We start from the raw sequence: 19,810 nt of genomic DNA, 5'->3' as shown, positions 1-19,810 counted from the left end.
GGGAACCAGGGGTATCGCTCAACGCAAGCCATTTCAATTCATGGTGTCCACAGATCTACAAGCAAAAAACTTGTTCGGAACCAGTACCAGAACCACGCAGGTCCCTTTACATCTAAGAGGTTTTAAACTCTGTAACTGTTTTAATATCACCATTGGCCTCATGGTGAAATCCCTGAGTGGTTTCCTTCATCTCCGGCAACTGAGTTAGGAAGGGTGTCTGTATCTTTGTAGTGACTGGGTGTATTGATAAACTATCCAAAGTGTAATTAACAAATGCACCATGCTCAAAGGGATATTCAATATATTCTTTTTACCCATTTACTAATAGGTGCCCTTCTTTGCGAACCACTGGAAAACATCCCTGGTCTTTTTGGTTGACTTTGTGCTTGAAATTCCCTGCTCGACTGAGGGACCTTACAGGTAATTGTGTGTGGAGTACAGAGATGGGGTAGTCATTTAAAATTCATGTCAAAAACACAGAGTGAGTCCGTGCAACTTGTTATGTGACTTGTTAAGCACATTTTGTATTCTGAATTTATTTAGGTCTGAGACAACAAAATGGTTGAATGCTTATTGACTGAAGACATTTCAGTTTTTCCTTTTTTATTCATTTGTAAACATTTCTAAAAACATAATTTCACTTTGACATTATGGAGTATTGTGTAAATTCAATTAACTTTAAATAACACAAAAAAAAGTAAAATGTATTTTTTTTTATTTCACCAGATAGACCATTGAGAAAAAGTTCTCAAATACAACTATGTCCTGGCCAAGATAAAGCCAAGCAGTGCGACAAAAACAACAAGACAGAGTTACACATGGGATAAACAAACGTACAGTCAATAACACAATCGAAATGTCTGTATACAGTGTGTGCAAATGAAGTAAGGAGGTAAGGCAATAAATCGGCCATAGTGGTGAAAGAATTACAATTTAGCATTAACACTGGAGTGATAGATGTGCAGATGATGATGTGCAAGTATAGATACAGTGGTGCAAAAGAGCAAAAATAAATAACAATATGGGGATGAGGTAGTTGGGTGGGCTATTTACAGATGGGCTGTGTACATGTGCAGTGATCATCAGTAAGCTGTTTTGACAGTTGATGCTTAAAGTTATTGAGGGAGATATAAGTCTCCAGCTTCAGTGATTTTTGCAATTAGTTCCAGTCATTGGCAGCAGAGAACTGGAAGGAAAGGCGGTCAGAGGGGGAGTTGGCTTTGGGGATGACCAGTGAATTATACCTGCTGGAGCGCGTGATACGGGTGGGTGCAGCTATGGTGACCAGTGAGCTGAGATAAGGCAGGGTTTTACCTAGCAAAGACTTATAGATTACCTGGAGCCAGCGGGTTTGGCGACGAGTATGAAGCGAGGGCCAGACAACGAGAGCATACAGGTCGCAGTGGTGGGTAGTATATGGGGCTTTGGTGACAAAATGTATGGCACTGTGATAGACTACATCTAATTTGCTGAGTAGAATGTTGAAGGCTATTTTGTAAATGACATCTCCAAAGTCAAGGATCGGTAGGATAATCAGTTTTACGAGGGTATCTTTAGCAGCTTGAGTGAGGGAAGCTTTGTTCTAAAATAGGAAGCCAATTCTAGATTTAATTTTGGATTGGAGATACCTAATGTTAGTCTGGAAGGATAGTTTACAGTCTAACCAGACACTTAGGTATTTGTAGTTGTCCACACATTCTAAGAACCGTCCAGAGTAGTGATGCTAGTTGGGCGGGTGCAGGCAGCGATCAGTTGAAGAGCATGCATTTAGTTTAACTAGCATTTAAGAGCAGTTGGAGGCCACCGAAGGAGTGTTGTATGGCATTGAAGCTCGTCTGGATGTTTGTTAACACAGTGTCCAAAGAAGGGCCAGAAGTATACAGAATGGTGTCGTCTGTGCAGAGGTGGATCAGAGAATCACCGGCAGCAATAGCGACATCATTGATATATGAAGAGAAAAGAGTCTGCCTGAGAATTGAACCCTTTGGCACTCCCATAGACACTGCCAGAGGTCCGAACAACATGCCCTCCGATTTGACACACTGAACTCTATCTGAGAAGTAGTTGGTGAACCAGACGAGGCAGTCACTTGGGAAACCAAGGATGTTGAGTCTGCCAATAAGAATGCGGTGATTGACAGAGTCGAAAGCCTTGGCCAGGTCAATGAAGACAGCTGCACAGTACTGTATTTTATTTATGGTGGTTATGATATCGTTTAGGACCTTGAGCATGGCTTAGGTGCATACATGACCAGCTTGGAAACCAAATTGCATACCGGAGAAGGTACGGTGGGATTCGAAATGGTCAGTGGTCTGTTTGTTAACTTGGCTTTCGAAGACTAGAAAGACAGGGCAGGATGGATATAGGTCTCTAACAGTTTGGGTCTAGAATTTGAAGAGGGGGATGACCACGGCAGCTTTCCAGTCTTTAGGGATTTCAGACAATACGAAAGAGGGGTTGAACAGGCTAGTAATAGGGGTTGCAACAATTGCGGCAGATCATTTTAGAACGAGAGGGTTGTCAAGCCCAGTAGATTTGTAGGGGTCCAGATTTTGCAGCTCTTTCAGAACATCAGCTGTCTAGATTTGGGTGAAGGAGAAGCAGGGGGGGGGCTTGGGCAAGTTGCTGCAGGGGGTGCAGAGCTGTTGACCGGGGAAGTGGTAGCCAGGTGAAAAGCATGGCCAGCCGCAGAAAAATGCTGAATTGAAATTTCGATTATCAGTGGTGACAGTGTTTCCTAGCCTCAGTAGAATGGGCAGCTGGGAGGAGGAGCTCTTATTCTCCATGGACTTTACAGTGTTCCAAAACGTTTTGGAATTTGTGCTACAGCATGCAAATTTCTGTTTGAAAAAGCTAGCCTTTGCTTTTCTAACTGACTGTGTATATTGGTTCCTAACTTCCCTGAAAAGATGCATGTTGTGGGGTCTATTCGATGCTAATGCAGTACACCACAGGATGTTTTTGTGCTGGTCAAGGGCAGTCAAGTCTGGAGTGAACCAAGGGCTATATCTGTTCTTAGTTCAATTTTTTTTTTGAATGTGGCATGCTTATTTAAGATGGTGAGGAAAGCACTTTTAAAGAATAACGTGGCATCCTCTACAAACGGGATGAGGTCAATATTCTTCCAGGATACCCGGGCCAGGTTGATTAGAAAGGCCTGCTCGCTGAAGTGTTTTAGGGAGAGTATGACAGTGATGAGGGGTGGTCGTTTGACCGCGGACCCATTACGGACGCAGGCAATGAGGCAGTGATCGCTGAGATCCTGGTTTAAGACAGCAGAGGTATATTTAGAGGGCAGGTTGGACAGGATGATATCTATGATCGTGCCCTTGTTTACGGATTTAGGGTTGTACCTGGTAGGTTCCTTGATAATTTGTGAGAGATTGAGGGCATCTAGTTTAGATTGTAGGATGGCCGGGGTCACCTAACAGTACGAACTCTGAAGATAAATCAATGGGTTATAACACTGAAGGCACTATGTACAATTTGGAAGCAAGCATCTACGGAAAAAGCTATTTATTTCCCATAAATTAAAAAGGCGGCTTTCAAGAGATGAGAAATAAATGTGGGTCAGGATGGATGTACAGCACCCAGTGCCAAAGGTTAGGTTAGTGGGTGGTAGCACATGGAAAACCGTACAGTGTAATACAGATTTATAAAAAGAGAGATGAAAGCTTACAGTGGCTGGCACTTGGGGAATGAACCATGCACACACTATTCACACATCCTGAGAGCCTGACTTCAATGGCTCCTCCACTAGTTGTTGTTCTATTTTTGATCACGGTGATTTCAAGCCCCCTAGGCTTTCACAACGCTGCCTGCTGCGTACAGTATGTAGCTAACTGCTTGGTCGCTTACAGTCTGCAGTATATCAATCAATAGCAACAGTTAAGGAAATGTCAGAAACCCTAGTCAGCTCTTGACACCTCTCATCACTGTCATGAAATCTGACTTCTCTCACAAGGCCTGAGGCACCTTACATTTATATTCAGTGAAAAAAAACACTCTATACAAAACAGGCTTGCTCTCAGTAAAGCAAGAGAACACCCAGGTTAATGGCTGGTGTCGAGCCACTGGTGGTTCTAAAGCTGTCCCGAAGTCGTGTAACAGTGCATTGTTAAATTAGAAAGACTCAAACACCATCATTGTGTAGTAAAACCATGAAAAGTAGTGCACCTATGCGAAAATCCGTTTTTGGAGGATATTTGAATGTAATAATAATAAGAAATAATAATAATCTATTACATTTATACAAAATAACATCAAAGTCCATTAAAAAAAAAATACAAACCAAATAGTAAAAACATAAAAATGGACACAACTAGAGCAACTGACACAAAGAACACAGCTGACGCTACAAGGGACAAGGACACCAAGGAGCATAGCTATCAACAGGAAGCCTTCCTAAAGAGAAAGGTCTTTAGGCCTGCTTTTAAGGAGCCCAGAGTCTGTGGTGCCTTCAGGTGGTCCAGGAGGGCATTCCAGATGCTGGGGGCAATCAAGCTAAAAGCGAGTGAGGGATGTTCTGTCCTGCAATGGATCTGTCCTGCCAACAAGTAGAGCCTCAGTTTTGCTGATGTTCAGTTGAATTAACTTTTGAGAGATCCATGTAAACACAATGTAAATGTCATGGTACACCGAATGTATTTCAAAACAGAATGGAAGTACTCTGAAAGTGGTTCTTCAATCTGAACAATTGTTGTGAAAACACTTTTTGGTGTCTCTGTGCGTTTAAAAGGCAGCATCAAGACATACAAACAGTGACCAATTCAGACTTGAGATAAATAAACATAGCATGGAATCAATCAAATATTAAATCAACTTATCTCAAGTCTGGAATGGGCCTAGGGAGAATATGTTTTGTGAAACTCCACCTTTATTATGGAGTGGCGCCGGCAGAAATGGCAGCAGTTTTACGGGCGCCCAACCAAGTGTGTTATTATGTGTTTTATTGTTGCGTTATTTGTAACTTATTTTGTACACAATGTTTCTGCAACCGTATCTTACGGCAGAAAAGAGCTTCTGGATATCAGGACAGCGATCACTCACCTCGGATTAAGACAAAGGTTTTTTCTACAACAAGCAAGACGCACAGGACATACTCCAAACACCTGGCAGGGCCGACATCCCCGTTATTTGCAAGAGGAAGCGACGCAGGTACAGAGGACAAAAGAGCCGGATGCCTTGTCAGGACCCTCAGAAGGCGAGTGGAAAGCTGCCGTTTACCGTCAATACTACTCGCCAACGTGCAATCATTGGACAATAAATTAGACGAGGTACGATCACAAATATCCTACCAACGGGACACCAAAAACTGTAATATCCTATGTTTCACGGAATCGTGGCTGAATGATGACATGGATATTCAGCTAGCGGGATATACGCTGCACCGGCAAGATAGAACAGCACACTCCGGTAAGACAAGGGGGGGCGGTCTGTGCATATTTGTAAACAACAGCTGGTGCACGAAATCTAAGGAAGCCTCTAGATTTTGCTCGCCTGAAGTACAGTATATTGTGATAAATTGCAGACAACACTACTTGCCTAGAGAGTTCTCAGCTATAAAGTTTTGTGAATGTTTATTTACCACCACAGACAGATGCTGGCACTAAGACGGCACTCAGTCAGCTGTATAAGTAAACAGGCAAACACTCACCCAGAGGCGGCGCTCCTAGTGGCCGGAAACTTTAATGCAGGGAAACTTAAATCAGTTCTACCAAATATCTATTAAAATGTTAAATGTGCAACCAGAGGTAAAATAATTCCAGATCAGCTGTACTCCACACAAAGACACGCATACAAAGCTCTCCCTCGCCCTCCATTTGATAAATCTGACCACAACTCTATCGTCCGGATTCCTGCTTACAAGGAAAAATTAAAGCAGGAAGCACCAGTGACTCGGTCTATAAAAAAGTGGTCAGATGAAGCAGATGCTAAACTACAGGACTGTTTTGCTATCACAGACTGGAACATGTTCCGGGATTTTTCCGATGACATTGAGGAGAACACCACATCAGTCACTGGTATTATCAATAAGTGCATCGAGGACGTGGTCCCCACAGTGACTGTACGTACATACCCCAAAAAGAAGCCATGGATTACAGGCAACATTAGCACTGAGCTGAAGGGTAGAGCTGCCGCTTTCAAGGTGCGGGATTATAACCCGGAAGTTTACAAGAAATCCTGCTATACCCTGCGATAAACCATCAAACAGGCAAAGCGTCAATACAGGGCTAAGATTAAATCATACTACACTGGCTACGATGCTCGTCTTATGTGGCAGGGCTTGCATACTATTATAGACTGCAAAGGGAAGCACAGCCACCCAGTGACACGAGCCTACCAGACGAGCTAAATCACTTCTATGTTCGCTTCGAATGCATGGCCAGGCACGACTCCAACACCATCATTAAGTTTGCAGATGACACAACAGTGGTAGGCCTGATCACTGACAACGACGAGACAGCCTATAGGGAGGAGGTCAGAGACCTGGCCGGGTGGTGCCAGAATAACAACCTATCCCTCAACGTAACCAAGACTAAGGAGATGATTGTGGACTACAGGAAAAGGAGGACCGAGAAAGCCCCCATTCTCATCAACGGGGCTGTAGTGGAGCATTTTGAAAGATTCCAGTTCCTTGGTGTCCACAGCAACAACAAACTAGAATGGTTCAAACACACCAAGACAGGCGTGAAGAGGGCACGACAAAGCCTATTCAGGAAACTAAAAAGATTTGGAATGGGTCCTGAGATCCTCAAAAGGATTTATACAGTTGCAACATCGAGAGCATCCTGACCGGTTGCATCACTGCCTGGTACGGCAATTGCTCGGCCTCTGACCGCAAGGCACTACAGAGGGTAGTGCGTATGGCCCAGTACATCACTGGGGCTAAGCTGCCTGCCATCCAGAACATCTACACCAGGCGGTGTCAGAGGAAGGCCCTAAAAATTGTCAAAGATCCCAGCCACCCCAGTCATAGACTCTTCTCTCTACTACCGCATGGCAAGCGGTACCGGAGTGGCAAGTCTAAAGGCTTCTCAACAGTTTTTACCCCCAAGCCATAAGACTCCTGAACAGGTAATCAAATGGCTACCCGGACTATTTGCATTGTGTGCCCTCCCCAACCCCTTTTTTACGCTGCTGCCACTGTCTGTTTATCATATATGCATAGTCATTTTAACTATACATTAATTTACATACTACCTCAATTGGCCTGACCAAACAGTGCTCCCGCACATTGACTATCTCCATTGTGTCCCGCCACCCACCACCTGCCAACCCCTCTTTTACACCACTGCTACTCTCTGTTCATCATATATGCATAGTCACATGCACATACTACCTCAATCAGCCTGACTAACCAATGTCAGTATATAGCTTCGCTACTGTTATTCTCAACTGTCTTTTTACTGTTGCTTTATTTTTGGCACTATTGGTTAGAGCCTGCAAGTAAGCATTTCACTGTACGGTCGGTTGTACCTGTTGTATTCTGTGCATTCTGTGCATGAAAGTTGGACACGTTGAAGCAGGAATTGAAGGACCCACTCAACCACCCAGCCAGGTACTGTATGAGAAACTTAGGCCCCCATAATCAGAAGACAAATGTTTAGATTAAAGCCAAAATGTGAACTTTGTGCTGCTGTACTGTTCAGAATTCCCCCAGTTTGAGGCATGGAGGTGGAGAGAGGGCATTCGTGGCAGGTGTGCCCTCTAGCATACTCTATGGCTGAGTAAAAAAACAAGTTTGCGAGCACATCCCCTGTATTCGGTAGTGATGGGGAAATGCATTAAGGCTTTCCAGCCAATTGTGTCGAAAGTAGGTTCATTACTCGAGGCTTCGATCAACACAGTGTACACCAGTGGCACTTGGTGGTCAAAATACTTTAGGGCAACCAAATTATTATAGATGACGTCCCAAACACCGTATCACATGCACGCGTAGGCTTTTTGTCTTCTACTGAAACCAATACCAATACCAAACCAATCAGGTGGTTGTTCGACCAAATTAAGCTTCGGACGTCATTGATCACGTGCTTCTGATAAAGTGATACAGGCATCGGCACACTGCTTTGAAGTAAACTGCTTAACAATTTCAACACATGCCCTGGAGCTCCAGTATGAAATGTAAACATCACTATTATTTGGGACCTTCACAAACACAAACTTCACAAACACGCCAAACGCTCAGATGAAACTCTCCAAAACAATCCAAGAAAGTATTTGACAATGAAAAAGTGGGTACAAAATGTTATGACATCGAGGAAGGAAATAGAAAAGGAATTCACTCAATAATTTAAAAAAATATGTGTAACATTTTGGCCGCTAATGCTAATAGTCCAAGTCAAACAGCCATTTTGATGAATTAAAAGCAGTTTATGATGCTACATGAAGTTGTTAATTTCCACATGCATTGTTTGCACCTGTCGTGCACTTAAATTAAGGCTTGCTTTTTAGTTAATAGTACTGGCTTGTTTGCCGACTAACTTTATGAGCTTTATCTGTTGTTTGATGTATGACCCATATGTTATATGCTACTGCCAATTTAGCCTGCTCTAGCATTGGCCTACCACACCAGATGTTTTTGTGTTCTGCTTTTGACCATTAATATTGTTGTCATATTGCTATATTTGCACAGCTTAACCATGTATACATTTTGTATATTGCATATTGCTATTGATATGTTTAATAATTGAATATTCATATTGCAAAGTATTAATATTACAGCATTTGAGAACCTAATTATGTATTCATGTAAAAAAAATAAACAAGCGGCGCTTATATTTGTCCAGTATCACACGTGTACAAGTTTGTGGTGTGAAATGGAAATGTGTTTCTTGCATATCGCACTCCCCCTGAAAGTGGGGTCCCAGCCAGGGATCAGTCATTATTCAAAGGAACCCTGGAGCAATTAGGTTTAAGTGCCTTGCTCAAGGGCAGTTCGACAGATTTTTCACCTCGGGGATTCAAACCTTTTGATTGCTGGCCCAACGCTCTTACCGCTAGGCCACCCTCCACACTATCATTATTGCTTCTTATTTCTCTGTCTCCCTGCAGAAAAACATACATACACTACATTTCAAAAGTTCTGGGTCACTTAGCAATGTCCTTGTTTTTTAAAGAAAAGCACATTTGTTGTCTATTAAAATAACATCAAATTGATGAGAAATATAGTGTAGACATTGTTAATGTTGTAAATTACTATTGTATCTACATAAGCGTACAAAGGCCCATTATCAGCAACCATCACTCCTGTGTTCCAATGGCACGTTGTGTTAGCTATTCCAAGTTTTTCATTTTAAAAGGCTAATTGATCATTAGAAAACTCTTTTGCAATTATGTTAGCACAGCTGAAAACCATTATCCTGATTAAAGAAGCAATAAAACAGGCCTTCTTTAGACTAGTTGAGTGTCTGGAGCATCAACATTTGTGGGTTTGATTACAGGCTCAAAATGGCCAGAAACAAATCTCTTTCTTCTGAAACTCGTCAGTCTATTCTTGTTCTGAGAAATGAAGGCTATTCATGGGAGAAATTGCCAAGAAACTGAAGATCTCGTACAACGCTGTGTACGACTCCCTTCACAAAACAGCACAAACTGGGTCTAACCAGAATAGAAAGATAAGTGGGAGGCCCCGGTGCACAACTGAGCAAGAGGACAAGTACATTAGAGTGTCTAGTTTGAGAAACAGATGCCTCACAAGCACATAACTGATAGCTTCATTAAATAGTACCCGCAAAACACCAGTCTCAACATTAACAGCGAAGAGGAGACTCCAGGATGCTGGCCTTCTAGGCAGAGTTGTAAAGGGAAAGAACACAGACACTGGACAGAGGAACTCTACATTCTTCAATGTGAATGTACAGTATTATTCATGAACGCAAAAGCACATAGCATTTTAGCATTCAAGGATCAATTGTATGCTGTTAGGTGAAAGGGGAGAATAGGATAATATCTTAAGGCTTCCTACTCTAGTAGGAAAGCAATCTCTGACACGGGAATGTGTTTGACACCGTTCTCAGAAGCCATGCGGTGGTTGGGTTATATGTGATTCTAATATCACTCCATACAGAATGTTCAGCGTTGTGGCTGAAAGCTTCAGGTGCCATATAAGAAGTGAGAGTATCTGTAGGTATTGTCCAAGCATGAGTACCATCTGTGCATGCATGCATCTGTTTGAGTGTGTACAACAAGTAAAGAAAAATACTACTGCAGCATATTGACTGCCTATAGTGCAAAACTATACTACTCATGGCCATGAATCAGGTAAGGTCTAGCCAATGAAGCCTTGAGGGGATGTAAGACAGCTGTATGTCAATATACCCCAATGCACACTCTTGGAGTCATATTTCAACTTGGATGGTGCAGAGAGAACAGCAGAAATTAATTAGGCATGAACCAACACGAGGTTTGTGTCACACTTCCATAACTTATGATCTCCATTCAGCCATTGAGGGTGAGATTGACCAACTTCCTCTTGGTTAAACAAATGTGATGCCATTCATGGTGTGTTACATGGTTATTTGAAGCGCTTGCTCATAGTGTGCTACGATGAATGTGGTGGGTTCATTAATAAGTGCATCAACAACATCATCCCCACAGTGACCGTACGTACATATCCCAACCAGAAGCCATGGGTTACAGACAACATCTGCATAGAGCTAAAGGCTAGAGCTGCCGCTTTCAAAGAGCGGGACACTAATCTGGATGCTTATAAGACATCCCGCTAACCTCCGATGATCCCTCCGATGAACCAACAAACAGGCAAAGCATCATTACAGTACTGAGATCCAATCCTAATACACCAGCTCTCACGCTCATCAGATGTGGCAGGTCTAGCAAACTATCACGAATTACAAAGGGAAACCTAGCCACGAGCTGCCCAGTGACGCAAGCCTATCAGAAATGCCTTTAATGCTCGCTTCAAGGAAAGCAAAACTAACTAATGCGTGAGAGCACCAGCTATTCCGGACGACTGTGTGATCATGCTCTCCGTAGTCGATGTGAGTAAGACCTTTAAACAGGTTAACATTCACGGCCGCATGGAAAGACAGATTGCCAGGACGCGTACTCAGAGCATGTGCTGACCAGCTGGCAAGTGTCTTCTTTGACATTTTCAACCTCCCCCTGACTTAGTCAAGCAGACCACCATAGTCACTGTGCCCAAGAATACCAAGGTAATCAGTCTAAATGACTGTCCCACCCTGGGCACTCACATCTGTAGCCATGAAATGCTTTGAAAGGCTGGTCATGGCTCACATCAACACCATCATCCCAAACACCTTGGACCCACTCCAATTTGCATACAGCCCCAACAGATCCACAGATGAGGTGATCTCTATTGCACTCTATAAGCCATTTCCCACTTGGACAAAAGGAACACCTATGTGAGAATGCTGTTCACTGACTACAGATCAGTGTTCAACAGCATAGTGATCTCCAAGCTCATCACTAAGTTAAAGACCCTGGGTATTTTGGGGAAATTAAGGCATGGATGCATTTTTCAACCATTTTCCATTTTAGAAAATGGCATACGTAAGGGCCTTGATTCAAGTCAAACAAATGGAAAAGGCGTCTTAGAAAACATCTACCAGAAAAAGTCTTAAAAGGTATAAGAAATACATAAAATCACAATAATGTAGATGTATTGTAAAAACCCCTACCAACTATATTTGCCTACTGTAAGGGAGTGAACGTTATTTATAATAAGGGTTACATGGAGCACACTTCTTCGTCCTGTAAGCATTACATTGCTACGTGGGAATTTTTATAGCGCACAGGCCAGAAGGTTGTGGGTTCGCAGACCACCATGGACAAGAGTAAGGGTGGAAAGATCTCCTTTATACGAAAAGCATCATATTTGCAGGTCCTAGGAAAAATCATTTCATAAACATTTCATGCAATTCTACTTCATTTTACATAATGGTGGAATCTATTTTTAATACCACAAAAATAACCAAATTTACCGACTAAGAGTGGACAGAGATATGTGTTCATCTTATCATTTCTCCAATGCCAAATCAGACGGTCTTGTTTGCATCAAAACTGTCCCTGTTCGCAAATAATTAGGAACCTGAGCATGGTACTTCCAGAAGTTAGGCCTACTTTTTCACCCCAGACAGAGTAGGCCTTCCGACGCAGAAAAATGTAAGCTTTTCCTGCTAGCTACTCTTCTTCCGTGGCTTAACCCAATGAGAGGTCACAAGTGTTTCCCTAAAATCTGTTTGAGTTTAAACATCTTCTACTGTGCAGAAAGTGAAGTGCTTTAATCAATTGACTGTGACAGAATAAGATTACTTCCCAAGCAAAGTCAGACTCTGAATGTCTAAGAAACAAAACAATGATATTCCCAGATGCATCGGAGTCACATCTTTCCCAGGTATTTTACAGCTTGCATGAAGCATTGCAGACCAAAGCGCAGTCCTAGATCCCTTTATATAATCGGATCCCTTTTATTTTCTTAACCTTTCTGGCGCAGGCGTTCCGACAGCGACCCTCCTCGACAACATCCTGTGAAATTGCAGAGAGCCAAATTCAAAATACAGAAATAGTCAAAAACAAACATTCATGAAAAATACAAGTGTTATAAATCGGCTTAAAGATTAACTTCTTGCTAATCCAGCCGCTTTGTCAGATTTCAAAAAGGCTTTACGCCGATTATCTGTGGACAGCGCCCCGCTTACAAAAGCATACAAACATTTTACAACCAAGTAAAGGAATTACAAATGTCAGAAATAGCAATAAAATGAATCACTTACCTTTGAAGATCTTCATATGGTTGCAGTCACAAGAGTCCCAACTACACAATAAATGTTTGTTTTGTTTGATAAAGTCCCTCTTTATATCCCAAAAACTCTGTTTTGTTGGCGGGTTTTGTTCAGTAATCCACTGGCTCAAAGGCGGTCAAAACATGCAGATGAATACATCCTAATAGTACCGGTAAAGTTCGTCAAAAATTGTCAAAATATGTTTATAATTCATCCTCAGGTTGTCAGTTGTCTAAATAATCTAGAATATTTAAACCGGACAATAATTCAATAGAAAGGAAAAACAATGAAGGGTGCGCATTCGGTCACCCGTGCAAACCAGCCCTGCATGATTCTACAGTCCACTGAGAGAAAGGTCTCATTCTTCTTCATTTTTCAGAAAACAAGCCTGAAACAATGTCTAAAGACTGTTGACATCTAGTGGAAGTCATAGGAACTGCAATCTGGGTCCTAACCTATTTGATACTCAATAAGCATTCAGTTGAAAATACCCACATCAAAAAAATCCCACTTCCTGGATGGATTTTCCTCAGGTTTTCACCTGCCATATCAGTTCTGTTATACTCACAGGCATTATTTTAACAGTTTTGGAAACTTTAGAGTGTTTTCTATCAAAATCTACCAATTATATGCATATGGGCCTGAGTAATAGGCAGTTTGGGCATAAGAAAGAGAATCCCAGTTTGGGCATGATTCTCATCCAGACATCGAAATACTGCCCAAGCCATATTAACATTCTAACAATGGATTTTTGTAATTTTCTTTAATTAAAAAGTAGACCTATGGCATACCCTCTCATACCCCCTTAATTCGAGTTTTAACCTAACAACCCTTCACTGACACAGAGGTAGGCTACAACAAGGTAGGGTGAAGGAATTCGCCAACAAATATATGGATATAGCAAATGCCTATAGCTTAATTTCATCTATCAAACAGGTAGGCCTACCTCTTACTTCTCATTTAGGAAGAAATATACTCCAACACAAAGCACTCTTGTTGTTAGTAAAGTCAAATTAAAATGAAGACTGTTGAAATGAATTATACCTACTCGAATATGCATATTTTCAGCACCATGAGCTGTCCAATTCCGATTGATTGTGCCACGGTTGCTGCTTCAAGTTTTAGCACCACAATGTAAGTTATAAGGTCAATAGCGCTGATACATACATAATGGGCAAGAAACATATTGTTTTTAATGAAAATCAATTATAGTAATGGCAAGCTATCAAAGTTGACCTTCTCATCTTCGCACTCACCTTCTCAAACTGAACAGAGCATAGGTTACAGGCTCATCTGTGCGCAAGCATTTCTGGACTAGGCCTAATCAAAACTTATTTTTGGAAGACTTTCCTCCTGAACTTACACTTAGCCCTATACAACACAGACATTGGTTAAGCAGCTTTAAACATTTTTTTTTGATCAGCGAGAGCAGAGTAGAGCACGCCAGGACTCAGGGATGGAATATCCATTGCAGCCTAGTTTTATTTACACTATCCCAGTAGCTATCTTAGAAATATAACTTTGATCTGTGCTTCTCTGAGCATGCTCTTCGTAGCCTATAGGCTATGGACAATTTGATTGAGATCACACTAAATAGCCTATAGGTGCAATTGATATTGCACGCCCAGCGGAGAATCAGAGATGAGGGGCGGCATTGGGCACACATCGATTTATAGCCTAATAAGCAACTAATTCTAAAACTGAGAAATATTGACATTTCATCAAATACAAATTACATGATCCTCCCCTGGAATAGATTTGAAAAAGCGTGACCATCCCCCATTTCAATCCATACATAAATTTAAGAAACACTGCCTAGTGCCTGGTAATTCACTAACCAAAAACCCACATATCTTTATTTTCTAATTTCTCTTCCTCAAAAGGGAGGATAATGAATGTTCACAAAAGTAACAACTAAATGTACACCTACCAATTAGTTATATTGTTTTTACAGTAGGGGGTGTTTTGTTGTGATTCAAACGCGTCCTTCTTTCACCAAATCGGAATTACTGCAAATGATTTGGATACAATGGGAAATCATAGTAGTCACAAACCACCTCCTACTGTCCTCCCTTCCACTGGCATAATGTTATGCTCAGATAATAACCGTTTTCTATCTCTTTATGTCTTCTGGTGGTCAAAGCAAGAGTGTGAAAACAGTCTGGACAAGCCTTCTCTCTCTCTTGCTCTCTGCCTCTCCCTTCTCTCTCCAGTTAATGTTACCTCTCCCGGCTCTCACTGACACCGACCCATGAGCCTCCTCTCTTTCCATTTACTGTAACCAGCATCCACAACCACTGAGCACCGACGACACCATACTCTCAAAGAGTGCAGTGTATAAAGTCAGAACATCTGCTGTCTCAGCCACTGTCTGTCACCAAGGGAGTACCCCAAGGCTCGATCCTAGGCCCCACACTCTTCTCAATTTACATCAACAACATAACTCAGGCAGTAGAAAGCTCTCTCATCCATTTCTATGTAGATGATCTTATACTCAACTGGCCCCTCCCCGGATTTTATGTTAAAATCACTACAACAAAGCTTTCTTAGTATCCAACAAGCTTTCTCTGCCCTTAACCTTGTTCTGAACACCTCCAAAACAAAGGTAATGTGTTTTTGTAAGAAGAATGCCCCTCCTCCCACCGGTGTGATTACTACTGTACCTCTGAGGGCTTAGAGCTTGAGGTAGTCACCTCATACAAGTACTTGGGAGTATGGCTAGATGGTACACTGTCCTACTCTCAGCACATATCAAAGCTGCAGGCTAAGGTTAAATCTAGACATGGTTTCCTCTATCTTAATCACTCCTCTTTCACCCCAGCTGCCAAACTAAACCCGATTCAGATGACCATCCTACCCATGCTAGATTACGGAGATGTCATTTATAGATCAGCAGGTAAGGGTGCTCTCAAGCGGCTAGATCTTACTGACAGTTTTTGCTGCTTCGTTTGATGTATTGTTGTTTTACCTTCTTGCCTTTGTGCTGTTGTCTGTGCCCAATAATGTTTGTACCATGTTTTGTGCTGCTACCATGTTGTGCTGCTGCCATTTTGTGTTGCTACCATGTTGTTGTCATGTAGTGTTGCTACCATTCTGTGTTGTTGTCTTAGGTTTCTCTTCATGTAGTGTTGTGGTGTCTCTCTTGTCGTGATGTGTGTTCTGTCCTATATTTACATTTTTAATCTCAGCCCCCGTCCCCACAGGAGGCCATTTGCCTTTTGGTATGCCATCATTGTAAATAAGAATGTGTTCTTAACAGACTTGCCTAGTTAAATAAAGGTTAAACAAAATGTAAATAAAATAATCAGAGTGATTATTCCACAAATAGACAGGTATTTTCCTTTCCACGGTAGCAAGATCTTAACTCTTTTTTTGCCAACTTTCTTTTAAAATGCACTGCAGTGAGATCATTTATTTATTTTGGGATATGAACACCCTGGGTATGTCCACTTCACCGTCAGACCATTTTATTGGTAAACTACGCAGTAATGTAAAAGTTGTATATTTTAGTGATTCAATATGTAATATAGTACACTGATTGTTATTTGGTTGTAATCCAGAAAGGTTAGAAAAAGTATGTATATTATCTATGAGAATGTGAATCAAAAATGATTTGGCACACAGTACCAACCAAAAGTTTGGACACACCTACTTAGTCAAGGGTTTTTATTTATTTTACTATGTTCTACATTGTAGAATAATAGTGAATACATCAAAACTATGAAATAACAAAAATGGAATCATGTAGCAACCAAAAAAGTGTTAAACAAATCAAAATATATTTTACATTTGAGATTCTTCAAAGTAGCCACCCTTTGCCTTGATGACAGCTTTGCACACTCTTGGCATTCTCACAACCAGCTTCATGATGTAGTCACCTGGAATGCATTTCAATTAACAGGTGTGTCTTGGTAAAAGTTGCAAAGAAAAAGCCATATCTCAGACTGGCCAATAAAAAGAAAAGATTAAGATTGGCAAAAGAGCACAGACACTGGATAGAGGAACTCTGCCTAGAAGGACAGCATCCCGGAGTCGCCTCTTCACTGTTGAAGTTGACACTGGTGTTTTGCGGGTACTATTTAATGAATCTGTCAGTTGAGGACTTGTGAGGCGTCTGTTTCTCAAACTAGACACTCTAATGTACTTGTTCTCTTGCTCAAATGTGCGCCGTGGCCTCCCACTCCTCATTCTATTCTGGTTAGAGACAGTTTGTGCTGTTCTGTGAAGGGAGTAGTACACAGCGTTGTACGAGATCTTCTGTTTCTTGACAATTTCTCCCATGGAATAGCCTTAATTTCTCAGAACAAGAATAGACTGACGAGTTTCAGAAGAAAGTGATTTGTTTCTGGAACCCACAAATGCTTATGCTCCAGATACTCAACTAGTCTAAAGAAGGCCAGTTGTATTGCTTCTTTAATCAGAACAACAGTTTCAGCTGTGCTAACATAATTGCAAAAGGGTTGTCTAATGATCAACTAGCCTTTTAAAATGATAAACTTGGATTAGCTAATCATGGACCCCATTACGCCTATGTAGATATTCCATCAAAAATCAGCTGTTTCCAGCTATAATAGTCATTGTTAATGTTGTAAATATCTACACTGTATTTCTGATCAATTAGATGTTATTTTAATGGACATTTTTTTTTGCTTTTCTTTCAAAAACAAGGACATTTCTAAGTGACCCCAATCTTGAGGTGGTGTATATACAGTATATATTTTTCTTTATTCTAAAAGCAAAATTGCACCCCTGACGAGAGCTACACGTTTCCCTTTAAGTTTATTCACCTTGAAGAGTGGATACAGAATTTTGTGCCCTTCTGGAACATTCCTTCGGAAACTGATCATCCATTCCTATTTTCGTGCCAGTGAGTCTTTTGCCCAAGCCTAACCATTTATTTATTTTTATTTTTTTTACCCCTTTTTCTCCCCAATTTTGATTGTATCATGTTGGTAGTTACAGTCTTGTCTCATCGCTGCAACTCCAGTACGGACTCGGGAGAGGCAAAGGTTGAGAGCTGTGCATCCTCCGAAACACAACGCAAACAAGACGCACTGCTTCTTGACACAATGCCCACTTAACCCGGAAGCCAGCCGCACCAACGTGTCGAACGGTCCCTACACCTGGCGAGCGTGTCAGCGTGCACTGCGCCTGGCCCGCCACAGGAGTCACTAGTGTGTGATGTGTGCCCTCCCCTAACCCGGACGACGCTGGGCCAATTGTGCACCGCCCCATAGGTCTCCCAATCGCGGCTAGCCGTGCCTGGACTCGAACCCAGAGGCTCTAGTGGCACAGTTAGCACTACGAACAGTGCCCTAGACCACTGCACCACTCGGGAGGCCACCGAATATTTTATCTTAAATAATGCAAATTTGACATCTTTGAATCTTAATTTGAAGCAGATATTTAAGAGTTTTCGGGAAACGTGGTCACACATTTTACTATAATTCTCTTACCAAAACATAGCATCTGCACAGTTCTTCCAGTAAATGTGTTTTGTGAAATGTTCTGTGTAAATTGTTAAAAGTAGTTCTTATGCATAGATTTGAGTGGTTTGTTAAACTTTGTAATCAGTGGTTTTTGTTTAGGATACATGCTAAAGGGAAAAGTCAGCGTAATTCCATTATCCCTCTTCATCATGTGGCCCTGTCTTCCTGGCTTCTCTTATTTTTATATAATATAATAGGACATTTTAACAGTGGTCCTTCACCAGTTCCAATAATATGATATAAAACTGAAACTATTAGCACATGGATTCCACATGCATTTCACAATGAGAGGGCTCCAGAACAGCTAATATGACTAGCTACTGGTCATCCTGCTATAATTGATTCTACTGTACATCAAATTGGCCTACCTGAACATACCGTCTACATGAAATTGCTCCACACTGTCTTTTTTTCCCGTCATTTGCAGCAAGCTTCCAAACATTTACAGTAGCCACTAGAAAACGTATCGCCTCTACCTTGTCATCTCCATGGTGTCCTTGGTAAGATAGACGATCCAGTAGACTAGGTTGAAGGCCCCGAACGACAGAGGGAAGAGGATGCGTGAGTACTTGTCTATGATGCTGGTGCCTGTCAGTAAGTTGTTGGACGGCACGGCTGAGCCTTGCTGGAGGAAGGCCTGGGCATTCACTGGGGGGTTAGGGAACACCTCCGCTGGCCTCTCAAAGTGAGGCGTAGAGTTCATCCTCTTCTTCAGCACACTGCTGGCGTCCTGTACGGCGCACAAACACAAAGGTGGGTGGAAGGGGTGAGTGAAAGAACAGGTCTGCACAGTAAATCTATGACCAGCACATCAGTAAGACATTGGCAATTAAGATTAAAATAGGAAATCAATTGTTTTTTGTTGTTGTTGGCATAACGCAGTTTTAATTGAATCCATTTCCTATAGCAACCCGGCAGTGTATGCCATGTGCACAAAGTCATAAAAGATATTGTCATTGATTCATTCATCAATACAACATTTGGTATTTAATAGTATTTGGCTACTGTGGTGCTGCAGAGTGAATGGAGCAGGGACTGAGGCACAGTTGTGCGGTGTGGAGTGGGGAGCAGGGACTGAGGCAGGGTTGTGAGGGGTGGTGTGGGGTAGAGTGGGGGCTCTGGCACGGGTTTAACTGGCTTCCATCACAGAGCAGGTTGGAGCTGCAAATGTCAGCTGCTGGATGCTGTGCGAGTCCAACGGAGGTGAGAAATCAGGCAGGGATCATGCGGCTCGCACTGCTTTAATATTGCAGCTATTTCTGAAATGACAACAGGCTTGAATTCTCTGCTGGCTCTCAGGCTCAAATCCCACAATGATCAGAGCAAATTCTTATACAGTAGATATACTATATAACATTGTTTTGCATACTGAATTAATATCGCTAGAGCTTGACGGAATACCTCATGAAATGTAAATACTGCGTGACATTGTCTTGTTTTCATGGGATGAAAAATGCAGGATTAATAGTGCAACATAATACACAGCTTATTCTATCAATTTGGCTTGTGTGGAAGTCATCACAAGTGTCCTGTCAAAATCAGGTGAACAAATGGAGT

At 41.8% G+C, this 19,810-nt stretch overlaps 1 protein-coding gene across 2 annotated transcripts in view; it reads right to left on the bottom strand.

Annotated features, from left to right (window-relative positions):
• The window catches only part of LOC110537754 (gamma-aminobutyric acid receptor subunit alpha-6), a 38,491-nt gene that overhangs the window by 9,102 nt on the left and 9,579 nt on the right, over positions 1-19,810 (bottom strand). For both annotated transcript variants that reach the window (XM_021624117.3, XM_021624118.3), the window contains one exon: positions 18,730-18,983. In XM_021624117.3, coding sequence (XP_021479792.1) covers positions 18,730-18,983 — 254 coding nt within the window. The remainder of the gene's footprint in view (positions 1-18,729; positions 18,984-19,810) is intronic.

Source organism: Oncorhynchus mykiss, chromosome 12, assembly GCF_057628025.1.
Source record: "Oncorhynchus mykiss isolate SJ-2025 chromosome 12, ASM5762802v1, whole genome shotgun sequence".
Lineage (NCBI taxonomy): Eukaryota > Metazoa > Chordata > Actinopteri > Salmoniformes > Salmonidae > Oncorhynchus > Oncorhynchus mykiss.
Note: the sequence above shows the minus strand (reverse complement) of the source record. Positions and strands in the feature narration are given on the sequence as shown.